At 49.9% G+C, this 24,142-nt stretch overlaps 1 protein-coding gene across 4 annotated transcripts in view; it reads right to left on the bottom strand.

The window, feature by feature from the left end:
• CD276 (CD276 molecule) overlaps positions 1-24,142 on the bottom strand; it is a 55,389-nt gene that overhangs the window by 15,717 nt on the left and 15,530 nt on the right. For 2 of the 4 annotated variants that reach the window (XM_019533301.1, XM_019533300.1), the window contains exons 2-4: positions 14,082-14,214; positions 8,856-9,206; positions 7,316-7,612 (exon numbers count right to left, since the gene is read on the bottom strand). In XM_019533301.1, the coding sequence (XP_019388846.1) occupies positions 7,316-7,612; positions 8,856-9,206; positions 14,082-14,151 (718 nt within the window). In that variant the 5' untranslated portion in view covers positions 14,152-14,214. Of the gene's footprint in view, positions 1-7,315; positions 7,613-8,855; positions 9,207-14,081; positions 14,215-14,325; positions 14,427-24,142 lie in introns of those variants that run through there. The other 2 variants (XM_019533302.1, XM_019533299.1) reach the window with 2 other exon arrangements.

The following is a 24,142-nucleotide window of genomic DNA, read 5'->3' as shown; positions in this document are numbered from 1 at the left end:
ACCTTTCAGCACTTCCTGCTTCTTGGGAAGCTGTTTAAACCCCAATTAAACCTTAGGATCAGACTGATTCCACTTTTGAGTGAATAGATTTCTTGAGATAAAGGTGGAGGTGTCTGATGTTACAACCCAACCTTAACCTGCCCTACCATAGCAGAGCAATGCAAGTCTTTGCCCGGAGCATGAAGAAAGAGGCAGTCAGATCTGCAGGTTTTAGAACAAGTCAAAGTGGTCTCCTCCTCCAGCTTCAAATGGCCGGTCACCTGGATTTCAAGCTCTGTCAGGTGAACGTAATGGCTGGCTAAAACAAGAACCATGCAACACAGGTCTTGGATACACAAGTTACACAGAAAGGAGAAGGCTCCTGAATCTGTAACTGACTCGACCAACCAGCATCCCATGAATAAATCTGCTAGAAAGTGAATGAGTCCCTCTCAGATGTGTGCAGCGATGCATAATGTATGAATTCTGACACTTAAAGAGCTGCTTGATAAAGGGGCAGTTACAACTGTGAGGTTTTAAAGTTCTCTCTATTGCCTCCAAGTTTTGTGTAGCTCCCTGGGATGATTTGTACAAACAGCCTAATTTGCATGTCTGCAAATAATTTGCCTCTAATCATAAAATTCAGCTTAAAAAAAAAAGAAGCAACTGTGTAGGTTTAAAGCTGGTGAAAAAAGGGTCAGCAGCAGAGCTCTGGTGAATGGAGTTCTGTCTGATTATCAGCAGACATCATCCTTCCTGTAAAAAGGAGGCATGATCCAGAGGTTAGGGCACTTGCCTAAGGTATGGTAATAGTACTTCCCCACTGCTATAAGGGTAAATGCATTAAAGACTGTGAGGTGCTCAGACACGGTGCTAATGGGACCAGGTAGGTGCTAGACAGAGATAAGAGTCACTGTCCCATCTGCTTCCTTCCACCCCTACACCCCTGACATTAACAACCTGAACTGTTGCTAAAAATGGTTTAATTGCAAGTGCACAGTCCAGACTGAACCAGGCTCAGCTGCCTGCCCAGGGCTGGGCTCTAGTACAACTTTTGAAATGGTGCTGAATAGGATTTGGTCCTGCCTGAACTTGAAGCTTAACTGTTCTTAGCACTGCCTCAAGCCACAACCAGCAGAGAGTGGGTGGACCACTCCCAGGCAGATGAGGCCTAAACTGTCCTAACTGGAAGAAAGATAGGAAGAGGGGGCAGAGGGTGAATATGAATTAGATAAAGTGTTTTTCCAAGCAACAGTTTCTAACCAGAGTTCATGCTACTGGGTAACATGTTTAGATTTCTCTCTTTGGGGACTGTTAAATAATAGCTGTATTAATATATTCTAGTTATTTATGTGTACTGTCCTATGTAACCTGTGTGTTTTATTACAGTTTGCTGGAGGAAATCTATTCTCTGGAATCTCTCAGATAATGAGCACCTTGGAAGACTCCCCCAAGGAAGCAGGTAGTTAAGCATTATCCTAGCCCCAGCCCTGCCAATGGCCTAGTAAATGACCTTAGGTTTCACTTCTTTGTGCCTCAGTTTCTTCATACACAGAATGAGGATGATGGACCTTAACATCTTTGTAAAAGTGCTTTGTGCTGATCAGTGAAGAGTGTCCTGTAAGAACCCCGGGTACTTAAGCCTTACAATTATGGTGATGGGCACTGAGATTTAGATTTGAGAGAGGCATGTTTAGAAACTCCTCCTCCGAAGGGCCCAGCTGCACTTGACAGCACCGGGCACTAGACAGCACCTGTATAACGGCTTCGTGCTCTCCGGCCAATTGGAGTCTGGGAAACAACCACTGGGTGCACTAATTGCTGCCTTCCATGGTGGGTCTGGATTCAGCAAGGAAGGCAGGAAATCAGCAGGTTGAGTCACTCCATAAAACACTTCATTAACCTTTAAATAATTACACTAATAAATTCAAATCAGATGCTGATCTGTCACTCGTTAAGACTCCAAAGAGGAGACTTAGGTCCTGCTTCAAGTTTCCTCTCATGCTTTTGCCTCAAATCTAACTCCATCAGAGGTAGGAGCAGGCAGGGTCTCTTCCCCTCAGAAGGGGTCAGATACAGCCTGGCCTGTTCCTCAACCTTACCCTAAGGATCACCCTTGCCACTCAACACCATGGTAGGGATGGGGCATATGTTCCAGCAGCAGCACTAAAGGAGCTGGGTATGTTCACATGGATTAGGGCACAGAGACCTTCAGGAGGGAGAGAAAAAGCAGGTTAAATTACTTTTACTGTACAGAAATGGCACAGGTACTGTAGCTACTCTGCTGCCAGTGTGCTGCTCCCTCTAGGAGCTGTCCCCTACACATGCTAAAGAGCCTACTACCACGACTACTAGATAACAGCAGGACTCTTAAAGCCCAGGTGGTAACATCCTAGGCATTCTGTACAAAAGGTTCAAACCCAGCTGATGTCCTGCAATGGGGAGAGGCACTACACAAATGGAAGCTTTTGAGCTGTTCCTGAATAATAACTGCGACTCCGTGTGTCTGCTTTAAATAACAGAAGACGCAGCCTGAGAGATGCAAGGCAAGTAAATTAATAATAAGATGCCTTTCTTCCCGCTTTTGTCTTTTCCTTTTATATCCTTGACGCCTGTAAGTGACTGTGATCAAAAGGGACTCAGATTTCCTCTTAGGAACAGGAGTGCAAGAGCATCAGTGATTACACAAGCTGGGAGAAAAATGACAAAGCCCATCAATCTTCAGGCATCGGGACACCAGCCAATCGCCAGCTGGAATCAGGGAGGAGCTTCTTTGCCTTAATCAGGTAGTTGCACACAAGGAGTGGCACTGGTCACTGCTGGAGACAAGAGAGTGGACTGCATTGGATACATCTTCTGACCACAGGAAACCCTGCTGCTACAGAGGATCTCAATTAACCAAGCTCCCCTCCCTGACACATGCACATGTGCATGCACGCACCTACCTCTTCCCAGGAAACAAAAGTGTAGCAAATGAGCCATTTGTATTTAAATATTCATTTGTCCAGCAATTACTTCTATGGTGAAATGCAACTTGGCTAGGAGTGAGGAGAAAGAAAAATGTGTGCAATGCCTGAGCTGCTAGATAAAATACTCATCCAACATGCCTGTGATGCAGAGGGAGGACTGTGAGCTATGAAATGCTAGACAGTCCCAATTGACTGGTCCTGTTTTTAGCCTGCTCTGGAATAAGAGAGTGCTGGATTCACCACAGGCACCATAACATCCCCTGAGCACATGACAAAATGGCTGGTATACATGCCACTTTGCAACCTCCCAGCTGCCTGTCACAGCTGGCCAGAGCAGAGCTCAGGCTGCTCACAGCAAGGGCTCCATGGCTGGCAGCAGCTGCCCCAGAGCCCAGGCCAGCTGTGGTGTGCTGAGCAGAAAGGACCCACATGCCAGGCTCTGGCACACGTGCTGGAGGTTGCCAATCCCTGCTCTGACACACTGCCCACTGCTCTTCATACCATTGCAAGACACTAGCTGAGCTCTTTCTTCAGGGCAATTAATTACTTTTCTCTGAAGACATGGGACTGGCTTTATCAGGAGAGAGGATCCAGGATATGAACTGAGCATACTCTAGGAGACAACCAGGCTTGACTAAAAGCTTCAATCGGACATTTCTGAAGAACCAAGGAGGACATTTGCTTTCCCTTATGATTTTGGTGTCCCCCTAGTCCGCTACCTACAACATTCCCAACATTAAACCGATCCATTTGGAATGTTCTGTGGTATATTTTTCTCCCAGAAAACAGTTACCTGGGAAATCTGGCTCGCACTGTGTAAGCACTAGCCTTTCCTGAAGCAGCACTGGTCCTCCAGCCTCCAAGTAGCATGCATACAGCAGTACTTAGGCTTTCTGGAAAAAGCACTGTGCATCCAGCCAAAAGGTTTATGCTCCATCGGGGACCCTCCTTCACAACTGAGCAACCACTGTACCAAGGATAATTAAGCACTAATTAATGTTACCAGTAAGTGTACAAGGTTATAAAGAGCTCCAAGGCATCAATAAAGCTGAGCTAGCAAGGACAACTGGAAGCCATTTATAACCAGGCTGTGAGCTAGGCACCTGCATGATCGAGAAGAGCCTCATAAAGCTTTTTATTGAGCAGTCAAACTTCTCTGAAAAGTTTAGCCTGGGAATTGGAACTGCCTTGGACCAAATCTGGTCCCAATGTATGCAATGGGGCTGGCTTTCAAGGGGCCACAGTTAGGAAGATGTTTCCAGGATTCTCCTGAACAGAGCAACTGGGGTAGTTCAAACAAGCGGATACTGAATGACTATCCCCACATATCCCAGATGCCCGGAACAGGTTCCCTCCAATCTCCTCACTTTGCATCGCCTCAGTGCTAAAAGAAGGTGAAGCAAGACCATGCACCTACAGCAAACAGAAGACCATGAGTGGTGCCCAAGACATGAGCAGGAAAGCAGGAAGAGGAAGAGAGAACGCAGCCACAGGAATGTCTTATGTGGCAGTCCCAGAGCTGGCGTGCAAGGTGCTTGGCTTTCCCTGGCCTTGCTTCCAGGACTGCAGTGGCCAGAAGTGCAGCCCAGTGCCTGTCCACATACTGATCTATTGCTCCAGGCTGGCACACACTGAACATATCACCATGCCTGGCCCAAGCTTGGGTCCAGGTTCAAGTTGCCCAGCAACACAGAGTTTGGCAGACCGTGTCTTTTGGGTGGGGGCAGTGGAAATGCAGGAGGGTTTAACACAGGACAGCAGGGTTGGGTGAATTTCAACAGGGGGACGGGAAGATGCGGACGGAGTCCAACGGTGGGAAAGGGACCGAGTCACACAGTGCAGATGGCATCAGCGGGGCAGGAATAATGATTTTCCTGGAATGATGATTGCCTTACAAGGCTTCAGGAGAAGGCAATTTTGGATTAGGTACTGCTCTGACACACAACGAGGAGGTACTGCCCATCACAACGAGGAGCCCTGTGTGTCCCCCTGTACTGCTTTAATTTTCCCTGCACGGCTGGTCCCCTATTAACCATGTTTGTTGGGGCTCAGCTTTATGGACTGTGGCTGCTCCCCTGGAGCTCACCAGCACTGCAGTAAAGGCCTTTGCTCCGTGTACCCTTGACTGCTATAGTTCCTGCCATCACCATTCATTCTTGCCCAACTGGGTGAAATGGGTGGAGCACAGGCATAACCTACCTACTCCCTGGCACATTCTACCCCCCCGAATGGGCCACAACTGGAGGTGGGCATCCCTATGACAGAACTGGACCTTTCAAGTCAAGCAGTTGAGGCTCAGGTTTTAAGACTGAAAGGTGCCAGGTTCGATCTCTGCTGGGGCAACCTACCCAAGATGCAGGAGGCCCCTATAGGAATTGAACCCACAACCTGAGCAGGATGGGCCCCACCCTAAACAGCCTCCGCTTTGGGAGAGGAGGGCTAAGGCACCTTCACCTCTGCCACAGGTTTGGTAAAAAACATCATCACACCCCATGCAGGGCCCAGGATCCCCAGCCCTGGAGCCTGCTTCACTCCTACCAGCCAGGGCTGCCTCATCAGCAAGGCTTCAGTGCCACTGTCTCTCTCTGCTCCTAATGTTGCACTGCCAGTCTCCTTGAGTAAGCCCTATTTGCGTTCCCTGACTGTGATAAATGCTGCTAAACTCTTATTTATCGGGCCATCAGAGCAAGACAGTGTCAGAGGGAAGTGGCTAAGCTGAAAGATGCTCTCACAGTGCAGAACCGCCTGTACGATAAACAGTGTTTAATAAACTGGGCCTGCTTATATTTATGATCTGTTTTCACAGCTCCCTCTCTCTCAACTCTTCTACAAACAGGGCTGTCACCAAGTCAAAGGACCAGCCCTGAACTGTGAGGGAGTCATCAACAATCCTCTGGTGCCACTGTTAGCCTGCTGAGACCTTAATTAACAGCATATTAGCTGCAAAAGACCCATATAATGAGCAGAGCGCTCACCATAAACTTCACCAAGGCAGGAGCAGCAGTGTAAAATGGCAGTATCCTTGCTGGAAATATTGCCATAATTACAGGGATACTCATTGCTTAGGAATAGCAGGACTCCATTAACAAAAATTAACATAATTATTATGGTGCTAGCTGAGCTTAAAAGTCATCTTACATTTACGTAGTCTATCCTGAATGGGTCCAAGTTGGAACAGAAAGACAGAGAGACAGAGAGAGAGAAAGACAGAGAGACACAGAGAGAGAGAGAGAGAGAGAGAGAGACAGACAGACAGACATCCCTGCAGCTACTTCTGGGGTGGAACATACCAAACCCTGAAAAGCTCACAGGTACCGAACAGTGTGTGAAAGGAAATGAAAAGAAAAGTCCTGCTCTGTTAAACTTAGGTGATTTAGGCTGGTGGAATACAACCATCTCAGCTGCAGGCTAGATAGGACGCTGGGGCATTATTTTTTTTTAAAAAGTACTGTGGTATCTTTAATGCTCTCAAGCTGTCAGGTCCTTGATTTACATTTCAGTTGCAGCTCAATTTTGTTTCTCTGACAACACAGCGCCCCGCAGTGCCAGGCTGGGACACTGGCTCCATGCTGCCTCTTTGAGAACACCACCTATAGAGCCATGTACCCCACATCCAACAGCATCTGAGCATCTTACTAGGGGCCCCCATGCAAGCAGACAGCAGGACTGCACGCTGAGCAGAGACGCACCTGGAACAGATTTTGTCCTCATGACAACTGGTCTCCTATATGCCAACTCCAGCAATGTGCAGGGGCATAAGGGGAGAACTCCCTCCATTTCAGAGCAGTCTGACACTGCTCATTCTCTCAGACTCTAGTGCTTATTGGCAGGCCAGGATGGAGCTGGGCGCAGGGATTTGTGGTCACACCTGTGCTTCAAGCTGCTCTGAGCTCCACTGGAAGTTGCCTGGGCCCTGCAGCAGATGACACAAAGCTACCTCTGCCCCATCCTTCCAGCCCTCTCACACAGCACAGAAGCTGCCCCTCTATGGAAGCAGACATCCAGTTGGGGGAAGGACTGTTTATGTGTTCCCCTTCCTTTCCACACATACAGCAGCACACTAGGGACTTAGAGTGGATGGCAAGACCCTGATTTATGCAGCAAGACTTAGGTCTGGACAGCCAGGAGGAGGCTCAGGCTTGCTCAAGCAAGCTCCATGCCCCTGGCCAAACTGATAGCTGGGATTAAGGATTAGTTCCAGCCTTATTTTCCAGGGGTCCATCCACTGGTCTTTGGCCTTGGTGCCAAGCTACAGCCTGAGGAGCTGAGTTCGAGAAGCCCCCATGCATGGGGCCACTGGGTTTCAGATAAGCCCATCTCTGTCCTAATGTCACGAGCTCCCGCCAGCCCCACCCTCACCAACTAACCTGTGATAGTGACGGAGGCCTGGGTCTCTTCCTGCAGCACAGGGTTCCTCACCAGGCAGGAGTATGTGCTGGTGGGCTCTAGCACCACCCGCAAGACACTTTGCACATCGAAGAGGCCTTCCTCATTGGCCACCTGGGAGGTGGTGACGTTCTCCGTGAAGTTGTTGCCTTGGCCATCCTGCCAGAGGACAATAGCCTCTGGGTAGCCACGGAAGGTGAGGCAAGTCACTGTCACCAGGTCCCCTGGCTTCAGGTTCTTGTTGGGCTCCAGATTCAAATTGGGTTTGGAGTACGAAGCTGAAAGGGAGGGAAGTGAGCTGGTATGATGCACTGGAAGTGACCCAGCTGGCATGATCAGACTGCTATCAAGGAGGTCATTCCCTCTTCCTTCCCCAAGGCTTTTACCCCCATAAGCCATCACCACACCACTGAGGCACACACCTGCACCCCTCCTCACACCTTTGGAAGACAGTGGCAGAGCAAAGCAAAAGCATTCAGAGATATTTTTCCCATAATGCTCTCTGCTGGGAAGCCATAGGCATGTCAATTCCTAGGAGTAAGGTGGACCATCGAGTTGAGTGCAGGAGCAGAGGTGCAGGTTCCCACACAGCTTAAGAGCCTGACAGGCAAAGTTCTGCGCGATGCAGCCTGAGTTCAGAGACTTCCCACAAAGACACAGTCGCCCTGAACCCTCCACATGGGGTTTGGCCTATCTTCTAGGCCCAGTCCCCAATCCCAGTGCACACACATGGTGCCATTTCCCCCAACAGGTGGGCAGGAACACAGCCACACAGAGCAGAGTTTCTTACCCCTAGAACCAAGGTTTCCAGGGGCAGCACATAGCACAGGAAAGGCCAGGGCCAGCCAAGGAGGATGGCTTCTCACCCCCCTTTTTGCTTGGTCTAGGTGAGATGGTTTCATGTACATTGCTGCTGGGAGGTATCAGTAGCATGAGCCATCCTGTCACCTCCAGGAGCAATGTTTCTGGGGTTGGCCCCAAGACCTCAGTACAGTTCACTGAGGCAATCCTCAGAGCCGTTTGAAGTCAGGATATTCTCCAGTGGGAAATAAACTCCATTCCTGAGCCTTCCTGGAGCTTGGAGTGCTGGAGCTCTAGCTCCATCCCAAATGCTCAGTTCTAGATTTGCAGACAACCCTTGTTCCCACCTTCTCTACCCACCCCTCCGACACCCAGATCCAGCTCATCTTTCGCAAGGAGCAAGACAGTCAGGGATCTGAGGAAAGATCCCTAGGCCTGTGATGAAGGGGAGAGAGGGGTTGCCTGTGAGAAGACAACTAGGGGAGGGAATAGGATAGAGAAATCATGGAGGAGCAGGGAGTGAGAGAAAAAGATTCTGTAAGAGCACGGGAGACTGCATGAAGCTCCAGGTCAATACAGATCTCCCAAGGCGCGCGCGCGCGCGCGCGTGCGTGCGTGCGTGCGTGCGTGCGTGCGTGTGTGTGTGTGTGTTTTGGGGGGGGGTGCTGCAGCACTCTGACCTAGCAATCTTTACAGTGGAAGCCCCTCTCCATCTCTCACCAGCCACCTGCAGCATCACTGCTGCGCTGCTGTAGTCCTGGACTCTGACAAAGCAGGTGAAACTGCCCTCATCAGAGATCTGCACCCTCCGCAGCAGCAGTGAGACATTGCCCTGGGGCAGCTGGTCGTAGAAGAGGGCCGTGCGGTTGACATAGCCTCCACCCTGGTCGGCCAGCTGATCCTGCCCGCCGGAGAAGCTGTGCACCAGGCGCTTGGTGTCAGTCAACTGCCAGATGAGACTGAGCTTGTCCAGGCTGAAGTTGGCATCGGGAGAGAAGGAACAGCAGAGGGTGGCATCTCGGCCAAAGAGGGCAACCACAGGGTCATCAGGGACCTGGATTTCTATAGCACCTGGGGTCAGAAAGCACACAAACAGGCATAGCAGTGAGACAGGCCCAAAGCTACACAACACTGTGCAAACCAGGGGCCTTAGAGCAGAAGGCCCCAGCGAACAAGAGGTCACCTCATCTCAGCTTCCCCTTCCCCTTGAATGGGTGCCAAGAAATCCTTGGGAAGAAGATGGAGGATGCCTCTGGGGAGGTAGGGATTTACCCCCAGGTCCACAGCACTGGGGTTCCTGTCCATTTCCCTCTCTGCCAATGTTTGCACCATCACTAGTGGGCTCTAACTTTCTCCTTGCCTCTGTCTTTCCCTGGCCTGGCATTACATGGTGCTCTCTCTGCTCATGGGGCTTGCCCTGAAATCAGTGGTAGCTCTGCGGGGGTCTTTCAGGATTGTGATGGATATAATATGCTACCATCAAAATGCAGCCAGCTCTGAGGATGAACATGGCAGCTGCTTGGAAGCCCACAGCAACCCAAAAGTTCATGGTAGAAGGTGAAGAACTCCCCTGAACCGCACTGATAGGGCAGGGAGGACAGGATGCATAGTATCTACCTGAATCTGACCTGGACTCTAGAGCTCTTCTGAAGTCTAATGATCACTCATGGTCAGCAGGAGAACGCTCATCTGAAAGACAGTGCTGCCAATAATAAAGCAGAACCCCTAGCAATGGGGGTCACATCAGCGGTGATTCCTGAGGAAAAGCACCCCTTGCTGATGCACACGGATGCTCTCTTTCAGCATGCCACTTCCCTTAGACTTCTCTTATCCAAGCACCAACCCAGCCCATGCCTGCTTATCTTTGAGTGCTTTCACACCCATCCCACCACAAAGAAAGTCCTTTCTGAACACAATGCACACAACACCCTGCAGCCATTCAACCTAAGGTCAGGGCAGGATACAGGTGATCTGACAGCCTTCCTGGGCCAGGAGACTGTTCTCAGGAGGGGTGGAAGATGGGTGCTGTGTCCCAATCCTGTGGCACTGCTGCCCTCAGCTGTCTGAGAGCAGTAGCTGCACCCTCTTCTAATGACAGACCTGCAGATGGAGCTGTCATAGGGGAATCACAGCCATCTAGACCTTAAGATAACCCTCTGCTCCGCTCACCTCTGTATTGGGACGGTATATTTATGCTGCAACTTCTGCCTTGGTGATAATCCTGTAACTCAACCCATGTCAGCTCTGCAATCCTGCAAGCATCAACAGTAAACAATCCCCCTCTACTAGAAACATGAAGGATGGAGTCTCATCTGCTACAGCTCTGCCATTCGCAGGAGTGGGGCTGCAAGCAAGGCAAGGGTCTGCTTTCATACCTGTGGCTGTAATAGGAAGGGAAAGAGGCAGTCTGCATGGTTTTTACTTTGCTCTCTCAATTTCTTCTGAAAGCAGATCAGCATTGTGAGCAAATTGTAGCTGATGCTGCACTGATACACAGCAAAGACTGAAACTTATCACTGAAGCAACAAGAGAAATCTCAGCCCTGGAGGCTACTGTTCACATTCCAGCAATGCCCAGAGGTTCCATGGAGAACCAGTCTCCTGGCATGGTAGAATGGCAGAATCACAGAAAATGATGGTAGGAAGAGAGCTCAAGAGGTCACATCTAGTCCAACCCCCTGCTCAAAGAAGGACCAACCCCAACTAGATCATCCCAGCCTGGGCTTTGCTGAGCTGGGCCTTAAAAACCTCCAAGGATGGAGATTCTACCACCTCTCTAGGAAACCTCCTCCAGTGCTTCCCCATCCTCTTAGTGAGAAAGTTTTTTCCAATATCCAACCTACACTACTCTTGCTGCAACTTGAGATCATTGTTCCTTGTTCTGCCATCTGCCACCACTAAGAACAGTTTAGCTTCATCCTCTTTGAAATCACCCTTCAGGTACTTAAAGACTGATATCAAATCCCCCCTCAGTCTTCTCTTCTCTAGACTAAATAAGCCCAGTTCCCTCAGCCTCTCCTCAGAAGTCATGTATGTGCCCCAGCCCTCTCATCATTTTCATTGCCCTCCACTAAACTCTCTCCTGTAGTAGGCACAGTACAGGCAATTAGCAAGAGAGGATCTCTGCTCCAAATAGCTTATGGACTACACAGATCACACAGACATGGGAAGCAGGAGGAAAAAGAGAGGCATGCTAAGGAAAAGTGACTTGCCCAAAGTGCCCCAGCAGGGTAAAGGCAAGAGTAAAAAAAACAGGTCACTGGACCCAGAACAGTACCACAGCTGCTAGTTGCATTTGGGCACCTTTGCAGGATATCCTCAAGCCTTGATTTTTCCCTGTAAGGCTGCATTGCCTCTGTCCTGACCTCTGGGCTCTGACCTGTTTCAGTCACTTGATTCCAACAGGAAATCCACCTTTCTCTTCAACCCTATTGCATCCCCTTCAGAACCAACAGGTTCCTCCTATATGTCCACAGTTCCCTTTGCAGTCTCAAGATCTCACTCAAATAAGACACTACAGCCCTTGGTGCACATTTGCAGGAAGGAATCATTTTAACTCTAGTTCTAATGGCTCTTTGCTGAATCCTATTTTGTAATTTTCTGCCAGTTTATCATCTGGTAGGCTGTGAATAAGGCACCAATCTACTCCAATGAACACCACAGGTGCAACATTTCTGTCTTTGCAATCCTCCTAACTGCCTTTCTATGGTTCCCTGCAAATCACTGAAAAGAGAGAGAAAGAGATCTGTCAGCAGCAGGCAGCTTTTCCAAGAGCCCACCTGTGTTAAACAAGGACAGACAGCAAATACGGAGAGATGGGTATCAAAGGATGACGCAAGAAATATCTGGAAAAGAAGTTTTCATAAGGGAAAAAATGAGGGGGGTAGGAAATATTGTGAAAGGGGAAGAAATAATGGAATAACTAATTGCTTGGGGACTGCAGATGCAGGAAAAGACTTGCAGAGCAGACACAGCAAGGCAGAGGGGAAAATGGAGGCAAGAGAAAAGGAAAAGGCAGGAGAGATGGAGCAAGTCTTTTTTCGTTATAAAAAGTTTGCTCCAATTACCTGTGGAGGCCCATTTCTCACAAGAAAACCACTCTCTCTCCAATCTCTCAGTCCTGAACCTCAAAGGAAACCTACAAAACACTTCCCAGAGATGAGCCTATGAACTCCACTTCATCAACCTCCTGGATACTAAAAATCATAGACTAAATATAGACATTGGATTTATGACATCTTCCTGACATCTGACTCCCCAGGTACTTCTCCACTGTTCACCCTCCTTCTCTCCCCCACACCCAGCCTGTCTCTCACTCATCGACTCCTCCGTCTACATCTTCACTGACTGCCTGTCTTGTATGCAGACCAGCCCAGCCTCTGGCTTCTTTACTTTTCATTCCACCCAGGAAGAGCACACCCAACTGCTGAAACTTCCTCAGCCTGATGAAGGGTTTTTGAACCCGAAAGCTTGCTTAAAAATTGTTTTCCAGTTATTTAAGTTGGTCTAATAAAAGATATCAGATTCACCCAAAGCACCTTGTCTGCCTGTGTCCTTAGACCAACACAGCTACAACCCACACCCCTGCTCTAGATCAGCACTCCTCACTGATGAGGCAGGATTCAGTGGTGCTTCAACTGTTTCAAGGAACCCGGAAGCAATCTGAAAATGTTCCTGCTTCCAGAAACGGAGAGAGAGGTGTCACCGCTCTGGCCTCCTGCCACACTGCAGCTGCCCCTGTCCTTGTCTTCAGACCCTAACAGGTACTACCTCAAGCAGCCACTTGAGATCTTGCAAGGGTCAGCAACATGCACGACAGGGTCAGGAAGCTCTGTGCAACTCCTTGGGCGCTAGATGGCACCAGAGGTTTGACTTTAGTGTGGAAATGCCATGTCAAGGAACTACAGTGATACCTGCCTACGTCTCCTACCTGCATCTGCCCTGGCCTTTAAACACAGAAACACCAAACCAGCTAGACTGTGTGAATGCATCAGAATAGGATTTCCTCCACGTGGTGCAGTGCCATTTAGCTGCCCCTTCTATTCTAGCCCTAGGGTCCTTTCTGAACTGCCACTGCAATTCATCCCTGACCTGCAATTCATCCCCGATCTGCAGCCGTCTCTACTGTCCCACCTCCCACTGAGTGTTTGAGCACAGCTGTAGCATCATGGATTTGGCTCTGCTTTGTCCTCCTGCTGTGAGCAGCCCCAAAGCAGCACAAAGGCGAGTGACTCGTGACAGGCGACTGTCAGACAGCCCAGAGCCTCATCCACACAGCGCAGAGTCTCTTCCCACAGCATCACCGGGGCACCATCAGGAAGCAACTTGAGGGGGCTGGAGGCACGTGAAGTGAAGTCGTTTGAATTCAGTTGGGTCTTCCTGCCCCACAGGATTGGGCACGGGCAGCAAGAGAGATCGTGTGACCTTACAGGGCCTCCTGATGGGCCAGCCAGGGCTGCCCAAGTGTGGAGACACCAAAGGAGAGAGCTCTCATCTGGCAATGCTCCTGCTCAAGAGCCAGTCAGGACACAGCTGCATGAGTACAAGCATGGAGGCCATCAGTGTACTCAGCAATGCTAAGACATCCTGAGGGGCTTGCCATGACTGGGCCACTGCCTTACCTCACCCTGCACCTTGAGGGAAAGAGGGACCTGAGCTACACCATGTGCAAGAGTGGAGCAAGGAACAGGGGCGAACGCTTCCCCAGAGGTAATAATATCACCTCTCTCCGCAGCTGCCTCAGGTTCCAGCCACTGTTTGCTAGCACAGAGCATCTCCTTCTACCCCTGGGGTCAGGTCTACACTGCAATGTCTTGTCAGCGCTAATGTCAAGCAAGTTACTGGCTCCATGGATGACACTGGGATAGGGTCTGGCCCAGAAACAGCCTATGCGGGATGCACTTCTCAACCTACACGTCTCATGCCCTCTCCGCCCAGTCCCACTTACCTGCCAAACCGAATACCAGCAGTCCTGGTATAAGCCACAGGCACGGCATCATTGCTTCAGCAAAAACCATCAGTGAAAGAAGGCGAGGCTCTCTGGGAAAAGGAATCTCCCCTCTCACAGCAGCTCCTCTGAGCTGAAAAGAAACATGCACAGAAAAAATCAGCATAAACTGCACAGTAACTCAGCAGGCTCTGCCAGGACTCCTCAGAAACAGAGCATCATGCAGGATGCAGACTAGGCAGACCTGCCACATGGGATGAGCCCAGAGGTCCATGTAGTCCTGTACACTGTCACTCATTATCTACTACACCTGACCTGACATTAGATCTACACAGCTCAGGATCCCACCTTTCCACACTAGATCAGAGCTTTGCTCTACCCTATTTGGCCTTGAAAAAGCCACTCCCTCTCTCAGGGATAAAAAGGATGTAATAATCCTTCTGTTGGCTTGCCTATTTAGGCTGCCAGTTCTTTGAGCCAAGGTCTGTTTCTCATTAGCTCCATATCCAGGGACCCTGATCTCAGGGAGGCCTCTGGTGCTACTATAACCCTTCTTCCAGCAGTAGCTTGCATGTCCTTCTTCAGATAGTTATTTGACAATGAACAGCCTGCCTTAGTTACACTGGCTTCTCTCCCACATGCCAGGACTGCCCAGCTTCAGGTTCATCCTAAGCCAAAGAAAAGAGAAAGATTCCTATGGACTTCAGCTGACATCAGAGCAGACTCTGGGGGCTGAAAAACCCCTATGGGCTTGGCTGGCATATGGTGGTGTGGGTGGGGGGTCTTCGGCATGATTTCCAAGCCATGAATGTCTTCTCTTGTTAGATATTTCTCTCCTCCCCTCATTCCTTCTCCATTGTTTCACTCCGGGTACAGCTTTTCCCAGCCTCTCCCAAGCAGAGGCAGGACCCTGCTACTAAAATCTCATTTCTCTCCTCCAGGAAACAGTATTTGCCAGCTCTCATCATTTTTTTGATATTCGTGGCTTGCATGACTCTGGCAGTCAAGTGAACACATCAAAATCACAGCTTACTCATTCTCCCCCATCCCCCCAAGCCAAATTCTAGCCTTCTTGTTGAAAAGCGAAGCAGGAAAAGTGTCCCCTAAAGGCTCAAAAGCCAAAAAAGCAAATAAAAAACACACCAAAATATTATTCAAAAACATCTCAAGATTTTTAAGTTAATGCCATGAATTTTAGAGGGCCTGACTCAAGATCTTTGAACCTCAGGGTTGGTGAGGCCAAGGAGGTTTAGATATACCCAGAACTAGGCCCATCTCTCAGGTTCATCTTGTGAGTGCAGGACCAGGTTGCCACAATGATGGGAGCAATAGAAGAGAAAAAGGAGGCAAGAGAGAGAGAGAAGTGATGCCAGGTTGGTCCACAGGGGAAGCAAAGAAGAGTCAAGGCCTTAAAAGCTTTGTAAGGCCAATGGTGCTTTCTTCTTTTTGTTGGGCCAAACCTAGCAGAAGCCAATGGATGTAGAGAAACTCAGCCCACCCACAAGCACCAGTTTTGTCAGGGCTGCCAAGGGGGCCCCAGATATCAGTGGCAGTTTGCATTAAAAGATGGACGCATGTTATAGGGAGATGCTGAGACCATCTGAGAGGCTTGCGTGGATGTGCCAAGGCAGCATGGTTACAGAGAGCCCTAAAGAAAGTCACATATGAGGCAGAGGGACAGTGAGGGAAACTCACTGAGATGGGCTCTGAGAGGCAGTCCTCATGCTAACAAGCCAAGGCTGCAGTGGCTGAAGAAGCCACATATGATAGTGGGATCTGACCCCCTACTGAGGCTGCTGGTCACAGACCCTGGAATCGAACCGCTACCGAAGGCCTGTATCTCCATTTCCTGACCATATGCCCTTCCAAAATCCCAATGCCGTTAGCCCTCTTCTCCCAAGCCTAGGCAACCCAACTCCACAACGCCAGCAAACCAACTAGTCTGTCCCATTGCCATAGCCTGGTGGTATCTTCTGCCATCCCCCATCGGGAATGAGGAGGTGATGTTCCCAACTCCTCGAGCAGCTGGACATTTTGGTTGGGTTTCATTAGATCAGCAGGGATTTTGGTGCCATGTCAGGGTGGGGAGGAAATTATAGAGAGTGCAAAAAAAGCAGACGGAATAATTGAGGAAAATTAGTGTCTTCCCTGAACCACAGCTCTCAGCCTGGGAAGCCGGTGGCGCCCATGGAAAGCAGAAAGCATCCATAGACAGGGGCAAGGCACGCAGGACAGCCCAGCTTTCCAGTGGATTTGCAACCTGTTTTCCTTGCTGCTAATCTTTTGGCTGGATTTTTGGTGCTCACAGAAGTGAGGGCTGGAGGGGTTTGGCTGGAGATCCAATACACGTGCTATGGACAGGTGGACTGCATGGTCTCAATGAAGGGGTTTGGCTGGAGATCCAACATACATGCTATGGACAGGTGGACTGCATGGTCTCCCCACACACCTGAGCTGTGATAGCCCAGAACACCCACATACACACAGTACAGTCAGTGTACCAGATGATGTAGAACATATAGAGAAGCCAGATAGTCTCTCTCCTGCCTTGTCCTCTGCATCTAAATGCCAAGCTGCTGTAGTGACCCCCAGGTTCAATAAAAACAGGTATGCCTGAATGAGAAGAGTTAAGGAACAAACTTTAATTGTGGAGCAGAAGGCAACCTCTCTGCAGATCCTCTGTCTGGCTCTAACTGATGCAACAGAGGGACCATCTCTCAGTTCTTCCAACTCCAGGAGATTTGACCTCTCCCTAAAATATGCAGGCTTCCCTGAATCCACTGTGGAAGGATCAGTTGCCCAACATAAAATGGTTGGGACCGACATAGTGGTGGAGGGCTACATCTATCATCTCTGCAAGGCAGGGCAATAAAGAGCAGGCAACCAGACAGTTGTTCTCACTGAACAGCCTGATCCCACTTGACATATCCAAAGCCCTCGCCCTCCACTCCTGCATGCCTTCAAAATGTGCAAAAATCTCATATTGCCTGTTAGTTCCAGCTCTAACTTTGGAAGCAAAACAGCTACCAGGACCCAAGGGTTTCAACCAGGCCAGCTACACATTCACTTCCCCGCTCTTCCTTTTCCTATGGTCCCACAGCATCTTGTTGCATGCAACCTGCTGTTGCAGTGGCCTCTCAGACAAAAGCTCTGTTCACTGCCAGTACCAACATTGTCTCTTGAGAGACTGACCAAGCTCCCTGAGGGCAAGTGATGGGAAGAGAGCACTCAGGCTCTGGGGGAACCTGGACACTGAGGCTGGGGTCACAGATCCTAGCCCATTCTCCTGCTGGCACAGACTACTTCATGGAAAAGGGCAACCCAGAGCTGGAGGCTCTATCCACAAACTTCCCAGCTCCAGAAGGATCGCCAGGCAGACTGGAAGCTTCCCACAATACCTCAGAGATCTTATTGCTGTTGGATGTACTTCATGGTTCCACCTTGGCAGCAACGGGAGCTGTTTTTGGGTCACAGCTTGGGTAAAGTGGTATTGTTCCAAATGCACCTTCGTCACTGTAGCTCCTGGCAGCAGAGGAACAGCCACATCCCTTTCAGGTGTCCCATACAAGAGATAAGTCTAGGGTAATGCTTCCTTCATTCGTCATGGACCAGCCGCAGCACCTTGGCCAACCACAGAAGCAGAGCCCCTGCATTAGATGACTCTAGGTGCCAACAAAAGGAGCCCTGCTGAGCAAATGAGCAGAAGAAAGGCCTCACTCTGGGAAGCAGGAGGTGTTCCTGGGAGCACGGTGGATTACTCTTGGGGATCTGTGATGCAAACAGGGTGGGTGGACAGAGCTCCTGATCTGACCACTTGCTCCAAGTCCTGGGAGCTACAGGGGCTGAAGGGAATAATGGGGTTTTCAAACCCTCACTGTTCCTGTATGGAGTTGTTTCTAGTCTTTTCTGCTTCCATTCCGAGTACTTACGCTGCAGCCCTGACCTAGGAAGGTAGGGGCAGAAACCTGCTCTCTGCTCTATAAAAAAATCTTACTACCCATCCTTTCTGGTTTCCGCCTGCCACAGCTGCAGTGAAGGAATGAGGAGCAGTGAAGGGGATGTTTGAGTAATGACCCCTGTGCATGACATTGGCCTGCCTTGGCCCTGCAGGCTGAAGACACAGACTGCAGTGCACAAGGGAGGCTTCCTTACCTTTCCCATTCTCTGCCAAGCCCAATACTCCCCCTACATCTGCCCTGCCTTCCATTTCTTCCCCAGGACAGCTGGGTATTGGAGAAGTTGTGCACCCTTTCTGGAAAGCAACGGGTACATGCTTCAGAGTCCCTCGTACAGGTCTGTGGGCACTTCCATGGCTATGGGTATGCGCGTACGCTTCAGTGAGCAAATGCAGCAACTTGGAAAGGGGACACACAAACGAAAATCAGGAGGGTCTGGAGTCCCCAGAGCTAGACAGACAGCTAAGAGACACCATATCACTATATAGGAGAAGGTAGCTGATGGGACTCTGCCGGATAACTTCAGCAGAGCTTCATACATTGCCCAATTGTTAAGCTGTCCATCCACAAAAGTACACAGTAAAATCCACCAAGACACAGCTGTGAGTCACAGTGACCAAACACAGCTGCTTCGTGTGCATATCCACCCACAGTAATTCAGGGGACTGCCAAGGGTTCCCCGAGGCCGTTCTCCTGCTGGGCCTGACTGGGGCAGCAGTACAGTACACTACAGATGGAGTTAGTTCCATGTGTTGGCAGAATACAGAATATCCATGACTGACATCTAAGATGGCAGAAACATGCCCCGGGCCTTATGCTGGGGAGAAAAGATGCCACGGTCTTGCCCTTGCCCTTGGCCCTTGCTACAAACACTGCATTTCTGCTTTCAGCTGAATCCAGGAATGGAGCCAGTCCCACTGCCCTGTATGGCTACAGTGGGTAAAAGCTTCATCCCACAGGCTTTCAGCAGGAGAGGAAACACAGGCAAATCCATAACGCATAAGGTAAGATCTATGGGGTGGCTGCCACTGCAGCCAGCTAAAGGCTGCAACCAGGTTTTCCCTCTTACCTCCCCTGTGCACAGGATGTCTGGAGCTCTTGGAAGCCATTAGGTCTCTCCCCATTAATGAGACATTTCCTTGACTGCCACCACATCCTTCCCACACAACCCACCAACAGAGTGAAGGAAGGGCTATGCCACAGCATCTGCTTCCTCTGCTGAGATTCCCTTACACCCCCACCCCCTTTACCTCCAAGCTGCTTTGCATAAGGAAAATCCAAAGCCAACTCGCAACTTCAGCTTGGGTCACATGCGCAGCAAGTTGGGTGGGCCTCAGTTCGCTGGAGGGAAGACTTCAGGTGCAGTTGCCAGGTTCAGTTTAGCACAATTCTTTGTCACAATGAGCAAGGCCCTGCACAGAGCTGGAATACAAGGGCAGAAGGAAGGCAAGGCCAGATGTGCATCAGGAGAAAGTTGGGGAAAGAGGCCTGATATGAGCCTAGCTGGCTTGCTGTAGCCCAAGAGGAAAGGTTCCTGGCAGGACCCTCTTCAAACCTTATTTAAAGCTTGGGACAATGCTGCAAGCGTAAAACAGCACATGTGTAAGAGAGCACAGAAACTCGAGCAGATAGTTTGTTTTGTTGTGAATTAAACTCAGCTGCCCTCATAACTCCCTCCATTAGGATGGACCATGTCCTACTAGATGCTCTTCTCCATAACGAGTTTCCTGGATCTAGTTACTTCCTCACTGGAAAGTCTCAGCTGTAGCTCTGGGGTCTTTCAAAGGGCCCAGTTCTGCCCCTTAAATAGCAATAGCTAAATGTCCACTTACTTTCATGGGAGCAAGCTTGGGCCCCCAGTATGCTTTCCAGCCTTAGTTTGATTTCCTGTGTAATCAGAGCCAGTACATGCCAGGAGGCAATGAACAGACAGAGCAAAGATTGGCCGCTGGGCTCCTGTGAAAAGCAGCATTCACCTTTCATACCAGCCCCCCCGAAACCACATCTACAGCCTCTTTATTCAGCAGGTCTTGAGCATTTCCATGTGTTGGCTGGGACAGCGTAAAGCAAGCGGCACCCATGGGAGAGCTTCCAGCAGCTCTATGGATGGCTATGTATAGCAAGCCCAGGCAATGAATTATGCAGGGCTTTTCCAACGGCATCCTGAAGGCCCCAGCTGAGATCAGAGCCCCACTGTGCTAGGTGCTGCATAGATCCACTAGGCAACAGTCTCTATCCTGGAAAGCTTACAGTCTAACTAGTTAAGGTTTCAGCAGTAAATGAGCTGTCTCTAGCAACCACCTAATAAGGCCTTCAGGAGACTCACAGCAAGTGTAGTTTAATGTTTAATTAATAATTCCCTTTCAGGGCATCAAATGTTTGCCAATTCCTTGCCAGGCTTCTGCCAAAATTCATGGGTGCCTTCAACACGTAGCTACTGGCACCCAAATAAATGGTTAGCAAGGGCCAGTTCAGCACAGGACAATAATGAGGTTCAGCACTAAGGCTAGTACTGGTTCTTACGCAATGGCCCAGAGAGGGAGGAGGGAAAGCTTGGGCTTCTTCTAGTCAGGGGTCGCAAAGGGGTGGTGCAGCACTGGTCCCAGAGACTGGAAAGCCCTAGATACTGCAGAGGAAGGAAAAGAAACCCTATAGAAGATAATCATAGTATAACTCGTCCCAGGAGGAACTTTCTTCTTAGCTTTGGGCCAACAAAGGTTGCTTTATGTCTTAAAGCATGAGGGCTTTCAGATCCAGTCCATCTAACAGGGCGTCTTTTATGCACAGAGAGAGAGAGAAGGATGAGGGTCCCAAGCCTCTGCTGGCCCAAAGCTAGGACAAAACTTCCCCCTAGGATGAGTTATGCTATAATTATCTTCCATGGGGTTTCTTTCACTTCCCCTGCAGCATGTGGGACTTTCCAGTCGCTGGGACTGGTCCTGCACCAGCCCTTTGCAACCCCTGACTACCAAAAGCCCAAGCTTTCCCTCCTTCCTTTTTCAAAGCTTGGGTTTTCTATATCAGGGGTTGCAAAGGGTTGGTGCAGCACCAGGCATGGGCAAAAGCAGCCTGCAGGAACACTCTACATCAGTGGTTCTCCATTTCTTTAGACTCAAGACCCCCCTTAGAAAATGCCAACTCTTAGCTCTGGGGTGTTGGAAGGCTCTGATGGGAAGCAACCAGTAGAAGAGTCAGTGAATGGTGAGACCTGAATCATTCCTTTGACATGGGACCTAGTTTGGCCATCAAACTCAACAGCTCCTAAACTTCCCTAAAGATTGGATTAGGAATCAGATGTCAGTTTGCTAGCTTTGATGCAGCTCAGATGAGAACTCAGCTTTCCCTGACAGCTAGCTCTCTATTGACAAATCTGCTTCTGGAGGAGACCTAAGAAGTCAATGAGCGAGTGTAAGAGAGTTATCAAGATGATCTGCTCTAAGGCCCCAATGGAGATGCACTATTTACCAGGACACCCCTAGGAGTAACTAGGAATAATGGCTACAAACTAGAGGAGAGTAGATTCAGGTTAGACATTAGGAAGAAATTTTTAACAATAAGGGTAGCCAGAATCTGGAACGGGCTGCCGAGAGAGGTGGTGCTATCACCTAACTTGGAGGTCTTCAAGAGGAGGCTAGATAGGCGCCTGGCTGACCTCGGTCCTCTTTCCTGCCTGGGGCAGGGGGTCGGACACGATGATCTTTCGTGGTCCCTTCTGACTCTATGAATCTATCTATGAATCCTAAGAACGGCCCATAAACGCTGGCTCTTAGATGCGCAAGGTTCATAATGGCCATAATCCCTTTGCAGAATCAGAGCCTTGAGTACAAGGCATTTTACATGTCATTGTCACGGGGTCACGTAGGTGCCCCGTGACGGGGATTGAGATTGACAGAGCTGCCAATCACCAGGGCAGCTCAGGTGCCGGTTGCCAGGGCGACCAGGCAGGTCAGGTGGCCAGACGGGGGCAGGGCCGGGCCTTTATAAACAGCCCAGGCCTGAGCCTGACCAGCAGTTCTCTTCTGGCAGCAGGAGCAAGACCTCTGTGGCTGAGCTGAGTGGCCTGAGCTGATGGTTGCAGCCTTGCCTTGCTGACCGGCTGCAATGATGCTAGGGATGAGAACACCCTGAAGAGAGGTAGGGTCAGAAGCCTTAGAGGGGCTTGGAGTTTGCATTATGAGCGGGGAAGCTCTGTGTTGTTTATGTTGTAGCCAGGTGGTTCGGGTTTCAGTTATAGTTACACCGGAGGACCGGGTGAGGCCGCAGGGGTGAGAGGAGGCCTCATGGGAGTTCCCCAATAACCTGGGGGTCCCGGGTGCCAAGTAGTGGCACAGTGAGCGGTGCCAGGGGGGCACTACTGTTTGCGCCAGAGAGGTGTGGGGTTTCGGACCCCAGCCTGGAAGGGCGGTATTTTGCCCAGTGGGGCAAACAACCCAGAAAAGGGTCAAAGGGCCAGGCACGGCTGCGGCCACCTGAGCCCCAAGCGTGGAGAGCGCGGCGTAGGCCCCAGAGTGGGGCAGCAGCCACGCATGAAGAGCGCAGCGTAGGCCCCAGAGCGTAACAGGGCGGCGGCTACGGGCCAGGCCCGGGGGCACCAGGTGGGTGACAAGCCTGGCGTGCCAGAGGACAGGGGACCAAACAACGCCCAGGGAACAGCTGCGAGGCCTGGGGCGTGCTAAAGGGGAAGTAGGAGGCATGCATAGCCCTTAAGGCAGGGGGCACAGAGGTACCCCATATGGAGTTGAGGTAGGAACACTCACACCATTCACCAGGGGGATGAAGGCAGCCTCCCATCTAAACCTATTTATCATCAAAGATGTGGCGGGCAAGAATCCAAGGGTGCTGAGTCCACCTTGAGTGACGGTAGGGGGCGCTAGGGAGTTCACAGCCGCTCCTAGACCCCACTCCCTCACAGTCATAGACAGAGATGAAAGGACAGATGGACAGAGCAACACTTCACTGCAAGTGACAAACTGGCATCTTGTTTCAACTCAATGGAGTGAGACCAGTGACAAGCCACTTTCTCCTTCCCTTGTTTACTTTAGCTCCTGGATGATGGAAATGCCAGATGACCCGATCCCATGTTATTTTGGGCCTAGAGCACTAAGAAAAACCCATGGAAAAGGTAGCAAAACACACCAGACAGACAGCTGGGTGAAGTGTGGCCCCGTGGAACTCCAGTACATAACTCTGCTCTCTGGTTCCCATCCACTGCACAGGCATGGTCCATTTCTTTATTTATAAATATAAATCCTTTATTTAGTGACTGCAGTGCCATTATTATACCTCCTGGGTGGCACCAGTCACAGAATCTGAGCCTCAGGCCGATGTCCTGTGTCAGGGTACCAAACCATAATAACCATCCTAATGGCACAGCCAAACACCCTGACCTGATATGAGGCCACAAAGGTTTCCATGAATGTGGCACAAACCTAGAAATTTGGCTCTTCATCTTCTTCAAATGCATTAAGGCAATGGTTTTCAACCTATGGTCTGCAGACTGCTGGGGGGTCCACAGACTGTCTCTAAGGGGTCTGCCAAAGATGACTATGATCAATCAAAAGTATGCAAATACCCACACTTACAATTCAAAGGGGTCTGCACTTCTATTCAAAATTTTTTTAGGATCCGCAAATGAAAAAAGGTTGAAAACCACTGCATTCAAGTCTGTATGTCTGCTGAAAGCTGCATCTTTATCACAGATGCTCCCTTTCCTCCTGCCATTCAACTCTAGATTAATTCCAACTGCTTTTGTATAGAAATGATTTATCTGATCTGAAGCATTTTTATGCAAATAAGCCAAAGTAGGCACAGAACAGCTCAGTCATAAAGAGGTGCAATTTCTGCAGAACAACTGCTTCAGTAGCAACTTAGCCATCTCTGTGTTCAAGTTAAAAGAGATACAGTTAAGGACCAATTTGGGCTGCCCATCTTACAGTTCCAAAGAAGAGCAAGGAGATGGAGCAGGTGAACATTAATTGTGCTGTTTTGCTTTCCCTCGTTATAGTATGACTGTTTTAACCCTACAGGTCTTACACAGCATAAAATCCTCTTTCTGGCGCACAGCTTGGTCTGGATGAGACCGTGTCCACAGTAATATGTGTGATA

Source organism: Crocodylus porosus, unplaced genomic scaffold (assembly GCF_001723895.1).
Source record: "Crocodylus porosus isolate Cpor-Errol unplaced genomic scaffold, CroPor_comp1, whole genome shotgun sequence".
Classification (NCBI taxonomy): Eukaryota; Metazoa; Chordata; order Crocodylia; family Crocodylidae; genus Crocodylus; species Crocodylus porosus.
The sequence above is the reverse complement of the archived record's forward strand: the minus strand, read 5'-3'. Positions and strand labels throughout refer to the sequence as shown.